The sequence below is a fragment of the Oncorhynchus keta genome, chromosome 3, assembly GCF_023373465.1.
Source record: "Oncorhynchus keta strain PuntledgeMale-10-30-2019 chromosome 3, Oket_V2, whole genome shotgun sequence".
Lineage (NCBI taxonomy): Eukaryota > Metazoa > Chordata > Actinopteri > Salmoniformes > Salmonidae > Oncorhynchus > Oncorhynchus keta.
Window position 1 is genome coordinate 20,022,651 of NC_068423.1, and position 18,246 is coordinate 20,040,896.

At 47.7% G+C, this 18,246-nt stretch overlaps 1 protein-coding gene across 1 annotated transcript in view; it reads left to right on the top strand.

Moving 5' to 3' along the window:
* The first annotated feature begins 221 nt into the window (after positions 1 to 221).
* The window catches only part of LOC118381573 (calcium/calmodulin-dependent protein kinase type II subunit gamma-like), a 62,357-nt gene continuing 44,332 nt past the window's right edge, over positions 222 to 18,246 (top strand). The window contains exons 1-2 of the mRNA XM_052492586.1: positions 222 to 689; positions 2,993 to 3,087. Coding sequence (XP_052348546.1) covers positions 622 to 689; positions 2,993 to 3,087 — 163 coding nt within the window. The 5' untranslated portion in view covers positions 222 to 621. The remainder of the gene's footprint in view (positions 690 to 2,992; positions 3,088 to 18,246) is intronic.

Genomic DNA, 18,246 nt, shown 5'->3' on the forward strand with positions numbered 1-18,246 from the left:
GAGTACAGTACAGTACAGTACACTACACTACACTACACTAATACTCTACATTACTGTGCAGAACTCTGCTATACTGTACTGTCTTAACTTGTGAAACATAGACATCTATGAATGGTTCAGATTTGGTCTGGACAAAACAAAGTACATCTGTGGATGTTGAAATCAAGGCCAGAGTGGACGGACCAAATGTCAACATCCCATGAACGTCGACGTTTTTGACGGTGGTCAATGGGCAGTGTTTCTTCAGGCCACGTTGCTGTCACATATCAACTTATCTCGGTCAGACCAATGACGAATTCAAGACAAGTGAGCAAGGGTTTTTAAAAGTCTTCAAACAGAATCAGTACAAAAGTTGTTTTCCGCTACAGCTCGCGGATCGCTGATTCACACCGAATAATACTGCTACCCCGCGCTGATGACATGACTGCTCAAAAATCCTGCTCAAGTCTCGCGTGGTTCTCTCTGCTCTTCCCCGGTCTCTCTCCGCCAACCCCTCCAGTCTCTCTGTCCCAGCCTGTCAGTGCCGTAGCTAGTATCGGAGGTTGACAATCCTCCCCTAGACCCAGAGAGCGACCCAGCCTGCCGTGAACCTGACCGAGGCTTGGAGACCCACTCTCAGCCATGGCTACTACTATCGTTACCTCCACCCGCTTTACAGACGAATACCAACTCTACGAGGAGCTCGGGAAGTAAGCGACTGTCGTCATTAGCTAGCCTTTTGCTTACTGCTCTGCCTTTCCGTCCGTCTTTCCTTCTTCTCCCCACCCCGTACGCGACTCGCTCCTTCTTTAGCCAGTCAGCTAACTGGGATAGCCCGATCATATTGTCTTTATCTGGTTGTTGACTAAGTGCAGCTATATTGCGTGTCGTAGGTTCTAGGGACAGAGTTTACAGCGTTTTTATTTCCTGCACGGTGTCTGTAAACTGCGATTAGCACAGCTAGCAATGTCTACTAGTGTGTCAACGCCTTGTCTTTCCGTCTGCTGAATTAGTCAGGCAGGAAGCGTTTGAGCGAAAGCACTCTGACATTTGCTGGCATGGCACGTTGGCAGCCTGCTTGACAGCGCTGAATGTTAGCATGCATGCTAGCTAGTTTAACTGTCTGCTTGTAATTATATTAGGCGATTTGTCTCTACTGCAGTTGTGTCGGACGTAGACGATAGTTATAGCCCACACCGCCTCCTTCCCAAAGCAGAATTATGTTTGCACATTATGTAAAACGCCACCAGCTTTCACGCAGCAGCCGTTCATAAATGCCATATGTAGCGTTATAAGCCTCTCAGCACAGACTATGCCGCTGTGGCTTAAAAGTGCAGGGTGATGCTGTTTCTCGGAATTTCGATGGTTTGTTTTTTTTTTCCCCTGAGAGAACCGGGCCGTTGTATTATTACGGGCATCTGTCGGAGGCACGATCCTCTCTGGACTCTGTAGATGGATGTCTTGTTATTATTCCATTAGACCCAGACCCTGGGTATAGTCGATGTGTCTAGGGCTTCTCTTATCTCAATGGCATTTTATTGATCCACTGATTGGTTGATCAAAGTGCACACACCTGGGGTGCGTTCTTTAGGGCGCAACGTTGTGGACATTTCAGGTAGTAATTTATGTACAACAGAGATGTTTCTCTGACATGTAGTCTATCTACTCTTGTCATTATCAACAACAAGGGTGTAGTGATATAGGGGGAACGATCAGTGGTTCTTGAACCAGTAACTCGGCAGTTACAGGGAAAGGCAAATACTATTTTATTAATATACACTGAGTTCACAAAACATTAGGAACACCTGCTCTCATGACAGGCTGACCAAGTGAAAGCTATGATCCCTTATTGATGTCACCTGTTAAATCCACTTCAATCGGTGTAGATGAAGTGGAGGAGACATGTTAAAGAAGGATTTTTAAGCCTTGAGACAATTGAGACATGGACTGTGTATGTGTGCCGTTGAGGGTGAATTGGCAAGACAAAATATTTAAGTGCTTTTGAACGGGGTATGGTGGTAGTTGCCAGGCACATTGGTTTGAGTGTCAAGAACTGCAACGCTGCTGGGTTTTTCACGCTCAACAGTTTCCTGTGTGTATCAAGAATGGCCCACTACCCAAAGGAAATCCAGCCAACTTGACACAACTGTGGGAAGCATTGGAGTCAACATGGGCCAACATCCCTGTGGAATGCTTTTGACACTTTGTAGAGTCCATGGCCCGAACAATTGAGGCTGTTTTGGGTGCAAGTCAATATTATGAAAGGTGTTCCTAATGTTTTGTAGACTGTTTATATAACATGCCATTTAGGAGACACTTACAGTGCTGCGTTTAAACATTTTCTTATGGGTGGCCCCAGCAGGAATCAAACCCACATTCCTGGTGTTGCAATCATCATGCCATTCCAACAGATCTACGCAGTTACTGTAGCAGTGGGCTAGTGCCAGTGAGCTAGGAGAGGAGTTTAACTCTCTGTCCTCTAGTTTAGGTGTGGCCACCCCTCCTGGAGGGCTACTGGCTCACGCCTGCAGGGTTTAGCCTAGTTTCAGCTCTAACACACCTGTTAAATCTAAGTCTTTGATTCGCTGTGTGATCGAGCAGGGCTGGTCCAAAAGCATGCTCCGCCAATAGCCGTAGGAGAGGGTTGGTCATCCCAGCTGTATTGTACATACAGTGGTAGCTAGCCTAAAGGCTATACTACAGCAGATCTAATCCTGGTCTCCGGTACGACTGGTTTTCTCTACACGGTCTGCATAGTGGTTCATTGCTTTACGAGGGGAAGGAAGAAAACCAGCGGTGCTGTGGACTTGTATTTGAGAAGAGGAGCTCTGTAATCTGGGTGTCCTTAATTACGGCAGACTGTCATCGTTTCAGGTGTATGACTCCACTGACTCATCAGTGTTGACGGTGTGGCCAACGCGTGTATGTGCGCCGGTGTGTGTTGCCCTGCATGTTTGTTGCAACAAAAAAAATCCCACAACCCAGAACTGACCGTTGCTTTCCTTGTTTCCAGGGGAGCGTTTTCAGTGGTGCGAAGATGTGTGAAGAAGTCATCAGGTCAGGAGTTCGCTGCCAAAATCATCAACACCAAGAAACTCTCCGCCAGGGGTACAGTAACACACACACACACACACACACACACACACACACACACAGAGAGGAAAAGCAGTGCGCCACTGCTAAATGCATATAGCGGAAGCACTGCTATGATCTGTTGTACAGACCTGTGTGTCACATGTCAAATTAGGGCTTTGGTGATATGGCCAAAATATCTAATCATTATTTGACTGTATTTTGTGTTTCTGAATAATGAAAGTTGTCAATCTGTTTTGTGCATAATCCTTGAATGACAACAAATTAATTTTGTGATGCGTTGTGATGGTGTTATACTCACCTAAACTAGGACAAAACTGACACAAAAGTAGTCCATTTTGAAGCACTTAATTTGATTTAGCATTGTTGTGAAGAGCCTGTAAGTATTTCACTGTTGGCCTACATCTGTTGTTTAAGAAGCATGTGACAAATAACATTTGATTTGTATCAAAATATTGTTATAGATGGTAAAAAATCTATACCAGTATTAGCGATACATCACCCAGCCCCTACGTCAGATGTGTAGAGCTCTGCTTTCCAAGCACGCCGGTCCTCAACATTATACATCGGGTAGGGCCTTTTCTTTCATTAATAACGAGGGTATGGGCTGGGCTCAAAAATGACAACAACAAAAAATAAAATTGTGTGTGGTGGTGGTTGATGATGCTTGCTAGCTAGTTGCACTCACAATGGATACGGAGTAAGTGAAACACAAAACTCCAAAGTAGAGCTCGTAAAAAATCCCAAATCAAGTGGAAAAGGCTGGCATGTGGAAATCTAGTTGTGACCGTTGAAACTAAGATGCCCACTGGACATGTGAAGTGTCGAGCCTGCCTTGCGATTTTGAAGTACGGCAGCAAGCGAACCGGCACGTCTTTCCAGCGCCGCATTGACACGAGGATGCAGCGGCCGCTTCACAACAGGAGCAGGTACCAGTCAGCAACCGAGCATGACATCATTTCTCTCTCGCCCCAAAACATTTACCGCCCAAAGTCAAATCAGAAATCACAAGTGTGTTGCTTTCTGTTGCAAAGATATTATGTCCTTTCACACAGTTCAAGGCACGGTGTTTGTTGATATATCTAAAGAGCTAATAAATGTGTGGCTAGTCATGGCCGCATCTCTGACACTGTGCTCCCAGACCCCACAACCACATCACGGAGATGCCACAAAACGGCACTCGTAAAGAGGATTGAAGTGGTCAGCGATATCAACAATGCAATAGCTGATATAAATGACTTGGGATGATCACAGATATGTGGACTGACGTTTACCGCAAGGTAAACAACATAGCAATAACCTGCCCGACATTACCCTAGAGTTTTAGCTGAAAAGCCGAGTGCTAGCTACAGCAACGTTCCGCCCAGAAGATGCCAAGACAGCTGTGCTTTGTTTCGATCCAGCTGTGCTGAAAAGTTGTCTGGGTAAAGGACCAGGGATCGAATATGATCGCTGCACCCTACCGACGGCTTGACTTCCAGGTTCACTTGTGCAACACTGTGCTAAAATACGCACTTGACACTGCTGAGCTGGAAGATGTGGTTCCAGGGGTGGCAGAAGCTTTGCTTGCAGCCAAGTCATTGGTAAGATTTGTAAAGCAATCGACCTTGCAGCCCAGTTGTCAAAGGTTGTGTCTACACTTGACACATACATGTGACTTCTGCTGTCAGAATACAAAGATCGCATTATTATAAAGACAGGTCTAGACACATTAAAGTCTCTTTGGTGTGATTGTGTTCAGATCTGTCTGACCACTTCAGAAGGTGGTCAGGGATGCATTGTGTGCGGATTGCATCCAGACTGAGGAGAAATTAGGATACCGAAAGCGCATACAGTGGGCGACGTCATCAGCACTCCTCCCACAAGTCTCTGGAAAATGTGTGTTTTGGGACCGAGAGGCACCTTTTGGTGGAGGAAACACGTTCCTAGCGTGTGAGGAACGTGTTTGCTGGCCTTATAAATGCTAGCTAATATTTAGAAAACTGGTTTTGTTTGTTTGGCTAGAGTTATGCTAACATGTTTGCAATCTCTTCATCGTTGTTTGTTAGCTAGCTAGCTACAGAGGTTAGCTGGATAGTTAGCTACAGTAGGTAGCTACTACCATCAATTGTGTTATCATATTTAGCCTATTCCACCAGGAATCCAGACACACTGTGGACACGCTAAAGACGTTTTAAATGTACTTAGGTGTATACGTATGTTCGGAATTCCATGATCTGACCTCTATGATCAGAATAATACATCTGCATGAACTGTCAAGTCTAGACATGGCCAAAGACTGAGACATGGGTGAAAACCAGATTCAACCCTGTGTACCTCACCCTGTACTCCAAGGGAGTATACACTGAACTCTGTGAAAAGATTGAGAGCCCCAATGTACTGGTTTCTCATTGGACTTTCTCAGCCCCCCCTTACGAGGCGCTGGGGGGGGCTGGTCTTCCTGTGATGAGACAGGCTGCCACCACGGACCCCCCCCCCCCTCCCCAGGTTATCTCCCGTGGGCAGATTCTGCGTGAAGACTGTAGAATCTGCCGGGACTGAATGGGATGCGTGAGATAACAAGCTGCAGTAGTTGCAGTCTTTTATTTATTTTTCGACACTGATTATATGGACAAACCAGGATTGGGCGAAGGCGGTGGTTAAACTGCTTTGCTTCCGAGTGCTTCTCAACTCCTATTCATTTGGCGTGTTATGTTATGACCGTATAGTTAAACTTGTCTTAACTTGAGGAGTCCTGTTATTGTTGCCTAAGTTCTGTGGGTGAAATGTGGACTGGAGTGGCAGGCAGAGGAGTTACTTCAAAAGGTAACTGGATTTTTGAGCCTACTGCTTAGGTTGAGCCTACTGCTTAGGTTGAGCCTACTGCTTAGGTTGAGCCTACTGCTTAGGTTGAGCCTACTGCTTAGGTTGAGCCTACTGCTTAGGTTGAGCCTACTGCTTAGGTTGAGCCTACTGCTTAGGTTGAGCCTACTGCTTAGGTTGAGGCATCTCAATAGTCAATAGCCTACATTTGATCTAATTGTGCTTGTTCTGAATAGCCTACTGAACATGTGTTTGGGGCCGTGAGTCCCAACTAGTTAGTAATATGTTTGGATATTTAACCGGTGCTCAGTGTGCTGGTTCTGAACAGTGCTGATAATAAAATAAACATTGGCGCTGTAGACATTAGCCTAACATTACTGGCCACATGTTTGAATACCAGTTGCACATGCGCACTTCGTGTGTATTTTATTTGTTACGTTTTAACCCTATCAGCAATGGTTCTTTAAAAAGGGTTTAAACATGTTCTTTTGTCGATATAACTTAAAATGCAGAAGACACATTTAAGTTGAATGCGTTCAGCTGTATTACCGGACTAGGTATCTATTTCATCAGGTCCTCTAGCAGCTTTCTGAATTTCACAAGAGGCAACAACATTAAATTTTTAAGAACATTTTGAAGATCGTTCTACAAACATGGTGCAAGAACGAAAAGCTGATTTCCCTAACTGAGACCAAAGGAATTTCCAGAGTTAACCATCCCTGAGACCGGGTGTGGTAACTCGTATGTCTAAAGTTTAGTAATGATGTTTGGTACAGTGGGACGTTTTGTAAAAGGGCTTTATAAATTAAACATAGCAATGTATCAACCTACGTGACATCACAGAGGGCCAACCAACTTTCCGGTAGAGAATGCAGTGATGACATCACAGAGGGCCAACCAACTTTCCGGTAGAGAATGCAGTGATGACATCACAGAGGGCCAACCAACTTCCCGGTAGAGAATGCAGTGATGACATCACAGAGGGCCAACCAACTTCCCGGTAGAGAATGCAGTGATGACATCACAGAGGGCCAACCAACTTTCCGGTAGAGAATGCAGTGATGAGTACTAGAATTGTCGCCCGTAATAAAGAGCAGTGATTTAAAGTAAAATTGTCTCAATTTATTCTAAGGAATTAACAATTAATATTAAATCAGTAAATTCATACATTATGATAATAAAAAAAAGATGTACATGTAATATTGTCAGAGGTTGTAACAAATTGTTCATATTAACTAACAAATTGAAAGAATATATATGGGAATAAGCCAATCAGCACAACAGAATTCTCTTTTGATGAGTCTAATGCATGAAAGGAATATTGTTCACAAATCATACACTGATTGACAAAAAAATAAATAATAATATACATACATACAGTTGAAGTCGGAAGTTTAAATACACTTAGGTTGGAGTCATTAAAACTCGTTTTTCAACCACTCCACAAATGATTTGTTAACCCAGGGGGTCAGAAGTGGATATATAACATACATTTGAAGTCGGAAGTTTACATACACCTTGGCCAAATGCATTTAAACATTTAATCCTAGTAAAAATTCCGTTTTAGGTCAGTTAGGATCACCACTTTATTTTAAGAATGTGAAATTTCAGAATAATAGTAGAGAGTGATTAATTTCAGCTTTTATTCCTTTCATCATATTCCCAGTGGGTCAGAAGTTTACATACACTCAATTAGTATTTGGTAGCTTTGCCTTTAAATTGTTGAACTTGGGTCAAACGTTTTGGGTAGCCTTCCACAAGCTTCCCACAATAAGTTGGGTGAATTTTGGCCCATTATTTTCTGACAGAGCTGGTGTAACGGAGTCAGGTTTGTAGGCCTTCTTGCTCGCACACGCTTTTTCAGCTCTGCACACACATTTTCTATAGTATTGAGGTCAGGGCTTTGTGATGACCACTCCAATACCTTGACTGTGTTGTCCTTAAGCCATTTTACCACAACTTTGGAAGTATGCTTGGGGTCATTGTCCATTTGGAAGACCCATTTGTGACCAAGCTTTAACTTCCTGACTGATGTCTTGAGATGTTGCTTCAATATAGCCACATCATTTTCTATCCTCATGATGCCATCTATTTTGTGAAATGCACGAGTCCCTCCTGCAGCAAAGCACCCCAACAACATGATGCTGCTACCCCCGTGCTTCACGGTTGGGATGGTGTTCTTCGGCTTGCAAACGTACCTCTTTTTCCTCCAAGCATAATGATGGTCATTATAGCCAAACAGTTCTATTTTTGTTTCATCAGACCAGAGGGCATTTCGCAACAAGGTATGTTCATCTCTTGGAGAACGCTTCTCCTTCCTGAGCGGTATGACGGCTGCGTGGTCCCATGGTGTTTATACTTGCGTACTATTGTTTGTACAGATGAACGCGGTACCTTCAGGCGTTTGGAAATTGCTCCCAAGGATGAACCAGACTTGTGGAGGTCTACAATTGTTTTTCTGAGGTCTTGGCTGATTTCTTTTGATTTTCCCATGATGTCAAGCAAAGAGGCACTGAGTTTGAAGGTAGGTAGGCCTTGAAATACATCCACAGGTAGACCTCCAATTGACTCAAATGATGTCAATCAGCATATCAGAAGCTTCTAAAGCCATGATACAATTTTCTGGAATTTTCCAAGCTGTTTAAAGGCACAGTAAATTTAATGTATGTAAACTTCTGACCCACTGGAATTGTGATACAGTGAGATAATCTGTCTGTAAACAATTTGTTGAAATAATTACTTGTCTTGCACAAAGTAGATGTCCTAAACGACTTGCCAAAAGTTTGTTAACAAGAAATTTGTGGATTGGTTAAAACACTAGTTTTAATGACTCCATCTTAAGTGTATGTAATCTTCCCTACTTCAACTGTATACATGATCTTAAATTGAGCCAGTTTGCTACATCAGGAAAATAAATGTGGATTATATAATGGGCATTTTTGTAGGGGTTGAAATGTCGAAGTGGAAATGACTAACTTCAGAAGCCTTTTTAAACCTGGAATACTGTACAAGTAAAACATGTCCTGCATCGCTGTGCAGTCGTAACAAGGCCGACTTTAAACTGAAGCAGCCAGCTGGAGGTCTCGGGGAATGAACAGTGCCTCTGCTCATCCAATGTAGCCTAACTATAAGACCAAGCTCCCACTGTGCAGTGGTACTGAATAGACAGCGCCTCGTGTCTGTATTCAGAAACTGCGCGTAAACGGTAGATTTAACATGTTATTCGTTGCAATATGAAATCTATGTTGGTAGTATTTAATAGGGCAGGGCTTGAACATCACTGGCCTGGCCTGGGTAGGACAGGGCTTGAACGTCACTGGCCTGGCCTGGGTAGGACAGGGCTTGAACGTCACTGGCCTGGCCTGGGTAGGGCGGGGCTTGAACGTCACTGGCCTGGGTAGGGCAGGGCTTGAACGTCACTGGCCTGGCCTGGGTAGGGCAGGGCTTGAATGTCACTGGCCTGGCCTGGGTAGGGCAGGGCTTGAACGTCACTGGCCTGGCCTGGGTAGGGCGGGGCTTGAACGTCACTGGCCTGGGTAGGGCAGGGCTTGAACGTCACTGGCCTGGCCTGGGTAGGGCAGGGCTTGAATGTCACTGGCCTGGCCTGGGTAGGGCAGGGCTTGAATGTCACTGGCCTGGCCTGGGTAGGGCAGGGCTTGAATGTCACTGGCCTGGGTAGGGCAGGGCTTGAATGTCACTGGCCTGGGTAGGGCAGGGCTTGAACGTCACTGGCCTGGGTAGGGCAGGGCTTGAACGTCACTGGCCTGGGTAGGGCAGGGCTTGAACGTCACTGGCCTGGGTAGGGCAGGGCTTGAACGTCACTGGCCTGGGTAGGACAGGGCTTGAACGTCACTGGCCTGGGTAGGACAGGGCTTGAACGTCACTGGCCTGGGTAGGACAGGGCTTGAACGTCACTGGCCTGGGTAGGACAGGGCTTGAACGTCACTGGCCTGGGTAGGACAGGGCTTGAACGTCACTGGCCTGGGTAGGGCAGGGCTTGAACGTCACTGGCCTGGGTAGGACAGGGCTTGAACGTCACTGGCCTGGGTAGGACAGGGCTTGAACGTCACTGGCCTGGCCTGGGTAGGGCAGGGCTTGAACGTCACTGGCCTGGCCTGGGTAGGGCAGGGCTTGAACGTCACTGGCCTGGCCTGGGTAGGGCAGGGCTTGAACGTCACTGGCCTGGGTAGGGCAGGGCTTGAACGTCACTGGCCTGGGTAGGGCAGGGCTTGAATGTCACTGGCCTGGGTAGGGCAGGGCTTGAACGTCACTGGCCTGGCCTGGGTAGGGCTATCCAGGGGTGCAGCTGATGGGATGTCTTGAGTTGACCATAGGTAGTGTGACGACAAATGTTATCTTGTATTTGAACATTTTGTTAAATATTCTGGTGCTGGAGACCAGGACCACCTTGTCTTTTTTTTCTTCTGGAAGTTATTTAGAATAATAATGATTTTATGCAGATTTACTTCTGTGTTTGTGTGTGTGTGTGTGTGTGTGTGTGTGGAGGGGGTGGTAGTTGATGTGGTAACTGTTTACGCAGAAAGCCAAGCTCCACTGTGGGCTGTTGTAGGTCTACAGGGCCGTGACTGTTCTCAGCATGCAGGCCTCTGCCACACGGTGTGTCTGGGGACTGTGTGCTGCATCTCAGCTCAGAGCTGCCCTCCTCTGCAGTCAACACGCATTCTCTCGCTCTCCCTCCCTCTTTTTTTTCTTTCTCTTCTGTTCTTCTTCGAGCAGTCTTGGCTCTATGCTCTATGCCTGTTCCCTCTCTCCCTCCCACCGTCAGTAGCTAGGAGATTGGTCAGTATTGAGGCTAATCCAGTTAGACTAAATGTATCTCAGCAGGGGCCAAGACCCCACAGGATCTCACACACCCCCCTGTTAGCCCCTTTGCGGTGTGTGTGTTGTGATAATAGGTATCAGTGGGCTGGTATTTGGTATTCTCAAGAAGAAGGAAGTTTCACCAATATCTAGAAGCTTTTTATGGTAACAGTCAATTATTAAGAGTTGCACAGTACAGCATTAAAGTGTGTGTGGGCCAAGATGGGAGGGGCTCCGACAGCCTTGCAGTGATCTGTGTCGAGAGGGAGAGGAGAGTGTTCAGGGAGGAGGAGGAGGATGAAGAGCGAGGCGATTTAGAGAGAGGAGGAGCATTAGAGGAGTACTCATACAGTACACACACTGTGTGTGTGTGTGTGTGTGGTGGCAGTGTGCCTAGTAGGATTTGAGTGTTGTTATTAGCCCCAATGGGCCTGTGTGAGCTAGTGCACTGCCCCATGGGTAATAAGTATCTGAAAGCGGCGCGAAACACCGTCATAATCTGAGGGGGGCGAGAGGTGTGTGTGTGTGTGTGTGTGTGTGTGTCGCGTACCTCTCCTCCCCCTGGTGCAACATGGCTGTGGAGCAGATGGCCAATTACAGGACAGTAGGAAGTGCCAGTAATTAATTACCCAGCAGCAATCTCTGCACCATCTACGACCCTTATGAGAAAAAACACATGATTTCATCTGTGACATTTCCACAAGTCTGTGGCCATTTCTCTTTCCCGCTCATAGATCTGGTGGTGTAGCTGCAGTCTAACGAGCAAAGGGTTATTAGTTCAAATCCCTTTTTAAGGCTGAGTCCCAATTGTGGTCACAGTACAAGATTTTACATTAATTTAAATCTGAACTTTAGGCAAAGTGCAAGAATTTGTTCTTGCCAATCTCTATTATGCCAACAGGCCTGGTGGAGCAGCTGGACCGTCAGGTAGCTAGCAACCAAGAGGTTGTGAGTTCAAATGAGGTTGAGTCAGCATACTGTCCTTCAACATTAACGCCTTCATTTAGTTGTAAAAATACAGTAACTAGTTGTATATTTACTGTATTTTCATGGCAACTAGACAAAGACCTCCAGGGGACCATGAGACAATGTCCTTGGGGACGTCCCTGGAACAAACCAGAAACTAGACAACATGCAGGGGACCATGACTGTTGAAATTGAATTAATGTCAATTATACCTTTCAAAGTTAAATATTCTAAATGATATTTGACACCTGGGCTTTCGCGTGAGCTCGAATGTTGTCCCGTGTAGTGTCATGCTATCACATATATCCAAATAGTGCATTTTCATGAATTCACATTCATTTCACGAGGACGTGTTGTCACGTTAACTTTGCAGTAAATCACACATACACCACATGCATTGTACACCCGTACACGCCCCCACACAGGCACACGGTACACCCGTACACGCCCCCACACAGGCACACGGTACACCCGTACACGCCCCCACACAGGCACACGGTACACCCGTACACGCCCCCACACAGGCACACGGTACACCCGTACACGCCCCCACACAGGCACACGGTACACCCGTACACGCCCCCACACAGGCACACGGTACACCCGTACACGCCCCCACACAGGCACACGGTACACCCGTACACGCCCCCACACAGGCACACGGCAACAAATAATTGAATGAATCAGCAATAGTTGCAGTAAACCATGCTACCTTCGCACACGCACGCACGCACGCACACACACACACACACACACACACGCGCAATGGGGAGTTGTGATCCTCTTTCTGCATATGGACATTTTCATGTAATCCTCTCGGTTTCTCTCTCTGCTGCGTCAGTAGTGAAATGAGACTAGGGTTGCTGTAGTTTGTCCCTGCAGGAGAGAGAAGGAGCGAGAGAATCTAGAGCCTACATGGGGAGAAGAAAGGGGGGCGGGAGAGGGGTAGTAGGAAAGATGGAAGAGGGAGGGCGGGAGAGGGGTAGTAGGAAAGATGGAAGAGGGAGGGCGGGAGAGGGGTAGTAGGAAAGATGGAAGAGGGAGGGCGGGAGAGGGGTAGTAGGAAAGATGGAAGAGGGAGGGCGGGAGAGGGGTAGTAGGAAAGATGGAAGAGGGAGGGCGGGAGAGGGGTAGTAGGAAAGATGGAAGAGGGAGGGAGAGCGAGGTGGTAGGGAAGAGGAGAGAAATGGGAGGCAGAGAAGTGATGGGGGAGAGAAGGGGATCAGAGGGATGGATGAAGGGGGAGAGCGATGGAAGGAGAGAGAAGTGATGGGGGGAGAAGGGGATCAGAGGGATGGATGAAGGGGGAGAGCGATGGAAGGAGAGAGAAATGATGGGGGAGAGAAGGGGATCAGAGGGATGGATGAAGGGGGAGAGCGATGGAAGGAGAGAGAAGTGATGGGGGAGAGAAGGGGATCAGAGGGATGGATGAAGGGGGAGAGCGATGGAAGGAGAGCGAAGTGATGGGGGGGAGAAGGGGATCAGGAGGGGGGGTGGAGAAGGAGATCAGAGGAGGGATGGATGAAAGGGAGAGGGATGGAAGGAGACCGAAGTGATTGGGGGGGGTGGAAGGAGTGAGAGATGGATGAAGGGGAGAGCGATGGAAGGAGACCGAAGTGATGGGGGTGGATGAAGGGGGAGAGTGATGGAAGAAGACCGAAGTGATGGGGGGAGGGGATCAGAGGAGGGATGGATGAAGGGGGAGAGCGATGGAAGGAGACAGTGTTGGGGGGAGAAGGGGATAAGAGGGAGAAGGGGATGGATTAAGGGGGGAGGAATGGAAGGAGACAGAAGTGATGGGGGGTGAAGGGGATCAGAGGAGGGATGGATGAAGGGGGAGAGGGAGGGCTAGAAAGGATTATTTGTTGAGGAGATGTGTGTGTTAGGAGGTGAGGCTGTTTAGCAGCAGTATAGGAGTAGTGTATTTATTGGACTGAAATGATGGTGATGAGAAAGCCAGTTGTGTATGTTACAGTCTGTGTCTGCGCGTGGGTCTAATACTTGTTTGTTAGCCAGGGTGTCTGATAATGAAATTGCCAGTTGTGTATGTTACAGTCTGTGTCTGCGCGTGGGTCTAATACATGTTTGTTAGCCAGGGTGTCTGATAATGAAATTGCCAGTTGTGTATGTTACAGTCTGTGTCTGCGCGTGGGTCTAATACTTGTTTGTTAGCCAGGGTGTCTGATAATGAAATTGCCAGTTGTGTATGTTACAGTCTGTGTCTGCGCGTGGGTCTAATACATGTTTGTTAGCCAGGGTGTCTGATAATGAAATTGCTAGTTGTGTATGTTACAGTCTGTGTCTGCGCGTGGGTCTAATACATGTTTGTTAGCCAGGGTGTCTGATAATGAAATTGCCAGTTGTGTATGTTACAGTCTGTGTCTGCGCGTGGGTCTAATACATGTTTGTCAGCCAGGGTGTCTGATAATGAAATTGCCAGTTGTGTATGTTAGTCTGTGTCTGCGCGTGGGTCTAATACATGTTTGTCAGCCAGGGTGTCTGATAATGAAATTGCCAGTTGTGTATGTTACAGTCTGTGTCTGCGCGTGGGTCTAATACATGTTTGTTAGCCAGGGTGTCTGATAATGAAATTGCTAGTTGTGTATGTTACAGTCTGTGTCTGCGCGTGGGTCTAATACATGTTTGTTAGCCAGGGTGTCTGATAATGAAATTGCCAGTTGTGTATGTTACAGTCTGTGTCTGCGCGTGGGTCTAATACATGTTTGTCAGCCAGGGTGTCTGATAATGAAATTGCCAGTTGTGTATGTTAGTCTGTGTCTGCGCGTGGGTCTAATACATGTTTGTTAGCCAGGGTGTCTGATAATGAAATTGCCAGTTGTGTATGTTACAGTCTGTGTCTGCGCGTGGGTCTAATACATGTTTGTCAGCCAGGGTGTCTGATAATGAAATTGCCAGTTGTGTATGTTACAGTCTGTGTCTGCGCGTGGGTCTAATACATGTTTGTCAGCCAGGGTGTCTGATAATGAAATTGCCAGTTGTGTATGTTACAGTCTTTGTCTGCGCGTGGGTCTAATACATGTTTGTCAGCCAGGGTGTCTGATAATGAAATTGCCAGTTGTGTATGTTAGTCTGTGTCTGCGCGTGGGTCTAATACATGTTTGTTAGCCAGGGTGTCTGATAATGAAATTGCCAGTTGTGTATGTTACAGTCTGTGTCTGCGCGTGGGTCTAATACATGTTTGTCAGCCAGGGTGTCTGATAATGAAATTGCCAGTTGTGTATGTTAGTCTGTGTCTGCGCGTGGGTCTAATACATGTTTGTTAGCCAGGGTGTCTGATAATAAAATTGCCAGTTGTGTATGTTACAGTCTGTCTGCGCGTGGGTCTAATACATGTTTGTTAGCCAGGGTGTCTGATAATGAAATTGCCAGTTGTGTATGTTACAGTCTGTGTCTGCGCGTGGGTCTAATACTTGTTTGTGAGCCAGGGTGTCTGATAATGAAATTGCCAGTTGTGTATGTTACAGTCTGTGTCTGCGCGTGGGTCTAATACATGTTTGTTAGCCAGGGTGTCTGATAATGAAATTGCCAGTTGTGTATGTTAGTCTGTGTCTGCGCGTGGGTCTAATACATGTTTGTCAGCCAGGGTGTCTGATAATGTAATTGCCAGTTTTGTATGTTAGTCTGTGTCTGCGCGTGGGTCTAATACTTGTTTGTGAGCCAGGGTGTCTGATAATGAAATTGCCAGTCGTGTATGTTAGTCTGTGTCTGCGCGTGGGTCTAATACATGTTTGTTAGCCAGGGTGTCTGATAATGAAATTGCCAGTCGTGTATGTTAGTCTGTGTCTGCGCGTGGGTCTAGTACATGTTTGTTAGCCAGGGTGTCTGATAATGAAATTGCCAGTCGTGTATGTTAGTCTGTGTCTGCGCGTGGGTCTAATACATGTTTGTTAGCCAGGGTGTCTGATAATGAAATTGCCAGTTGTGTATGTTAGTCTGTGTCTGCGCGTGGGTCTAATACATGTTTGTTAGCCAGGGTGTCTGATAATGAAATTGCCAGTCGTGTATGTTAGTCTGTGTCTGCGCGTGGGTCTAATACATGTTTGTTAGCCAGGGTGTCTGATAATGAAATTGCCAGTTGTGTATGTTACAGTCTGTGTCTGCGCGTGGGTCTAATACATGTTTGTCAGCCAGGGTGTCTGATAATGAAATTGCCAGTTGTGTATGTTAGTCTGTGTCTGCGCGTGGGTCTAATACATGTTTGTCAGCCAGGGTGTCTGATAATGAAATTGCCAGTTGTTGTTGTTATTGAGTTCAAGATATTCAGTGTTGCGATATTAAATGGGATGTGCTGCAATGTGTTTTTAAATGAGTGTTTAGTGAAAAACATTCGGCAAGGGTCTGTGAAATCAAACTGAAATACTCTGATTAAATGAATGTAAATAAATGTGTGCGGTCTCTGTTTTGGAGCCCTGCAGCAGTTGATATGTCATTAGAATAATACGTGCCAACACAAACAGTCTGACTCCCAGCCAGGGTCACCCTGGATTACCTCTGACCTCTCACATCTGTTGTTAACGGTGATGACGGCAGGGGGAGGAGTGTGGGGGGGTTGTGTGTCAGAATTATGTAAGATTGTTTGAGGTGGAAGTCAGGTGTGTGTGTTCCAATTTCATCATGTGTCCCCTGCTAGGCAAAAGTGCTGGCACAGCAATGTTCCACAGCTGGGGCTGCGAGCAACATCCACACACACAGTATACACACCTTACTTACTTACCCTGTGTGTGTGTGTGGAGCTGTCTCGCCCTGTGTGTGTGTGTGTGTGGAGCTGTCACACCCTGTGTGTGTGTGGAGCTGTCTCGCCCTGTGTGTGTGTGGAGCTGTCTCGCCCTGTGTGTGTGTGGAGCTGTCTCGCCCTGTGTGTGTGTGTGTGTGTGTGTGTGTGTGTGGAGCTGTCTCGCCCTGTGTGTGTGTGGAGCTGTCTCGCCCTGTGTGTGTGTGGAGCTGTCTCGCCCTGTGTGTGTGTGTGTGTGTGTGTGTGTGTGGAGCTGTCTCGCCCTGTGTGTGTGTGTGTGTGTGGAGCTGTCTCGCCCTGTGTGTGTGTGGAGCTGTCTCGCCCTGTGTGTGTGTGTGGAGCTGTCTCGCCCTGTGTGTGTGGAGCTGTCTCGCCCTGTGTGTGTGGAGCTGTCTCGCCCTGTGTGTGTGGAGCTGTCTCGCCCTGTGTGTGTGGAGCTATCTCGCCCTGTGTGTGTGTGTGTGTGGAGCTGTCTCGCCCCGTGTGTGTGTGTGTGTGGAGCTGTCTCGCCCTGTGTGTGTGTGTGTGTGTGTGTGGAGCTGTCTCGCCCTGTGTGTGTGTGTGTGTGTGTGTGTGTGTGTGTGGAGCTGTCTCGCCCTGTGTGTGTGTGTGTGGAGCTGTCTCGCCCTGTGTGTGTGTGTGTGTGTGTCTCGCCCTGTGTGTGTGTGTGGAGCTGTCTCGCCCTGTGTGTGTGTGTGTGTGTGGAGCTGTCTCGCCCTGTGTGTGTGTGTGTGTGGAGCTGTCTCGCCCTGTGTGTGTGTGGAGCTGTCTCGTCCTGTGTGTGTGTGTGTGTGGCGCTGTCTCGCCCTGTGTGTGTGTGGAGCTGTCTCGCCCTGTGTGTGTGTGGAGCTGTCTCGCCCTGTGTGTGTGTGGAGCTGTCTCGCCCTGTGTGTGTGTGGAGCTGTGCCTGTGTGTGTGTGTGTGTGTGGAGCTGTCTCGCCCTGTGTGTGTGTGTGTGTGTGTGGAGCTGTCTCGCCGTGTGTGTGTGTGTGTGTGGAGCTGTCTCACCCTGTGTGTGTGTGGAGCTGTCTCACCCTGTGTGTGTGTGGAGCTGTCTCCTCGCCCTGTGTGTGTGTGTGGAGCTGTCTCACCCTGTGTGTGTGTGTGGAGCTGTCTCATCCTGTGTGTGTGTGTGTGGAGCTGTCTCGCCCTGTGTGTGTGGAGCTGTCTCGTCCTGTGTGTGTGTGTGTGTGTGTGGAGCTGTCTCGCCCTGTGTGTGTGTGGAGCTGTCTCGCCTGTGTGTGTGTGTGTGGAGCTGTCTCGCCCTGTGTGTGTGTGGAGCTGTCTCGCCCTGTGTGTGTGTGGAGCTGTCTCGCCCTGTGTGTGTGTGTGTGTGTGTGTGGAGCTGTCTCGCCCTGTGTGTGTGTGTGTGTGTGTGGAGCTGTCTCGCCGTGTGTGTGTGTGTGTGTGGAGCTGTCTCACCCTGTGTGCGTGTGTGGAGCTGTCTCACCCTGTGTGTGTGTGGAGCTGTCTCGCCCTGTGTGTGTGTGTGGAGCTGTCTCGCCCTGTGTGTGTGTGTGGAGCTGTCTCATCCTGTGTGTGTGTGTGTGGAGCTGTCTCACCCTGTGTGTGTGTGTGTGTGTGTGGAGCTGTCTCGTCCTGTGTGTGTGTGTGTGTGTGTGTGTGTGTGTGTGGAGCTGTCTCGCCCTGTGTGTGTGTGTGTGTGTGTGTGTGTGTGGAGCTGTCTCGCCCTGTGTGTGTGTGTGTGTGGAGCTGTCTCGCCCTGTGTGTGTGTGGAGCTGTCTCGTCCTGTGTGTGTGTGTGTGTGTGGAGCTGTCTCGCCCTGTGTGTGTGTGTGTGGAGCTGTCTCGCCCTGTGTGTGTGTGGAGCTG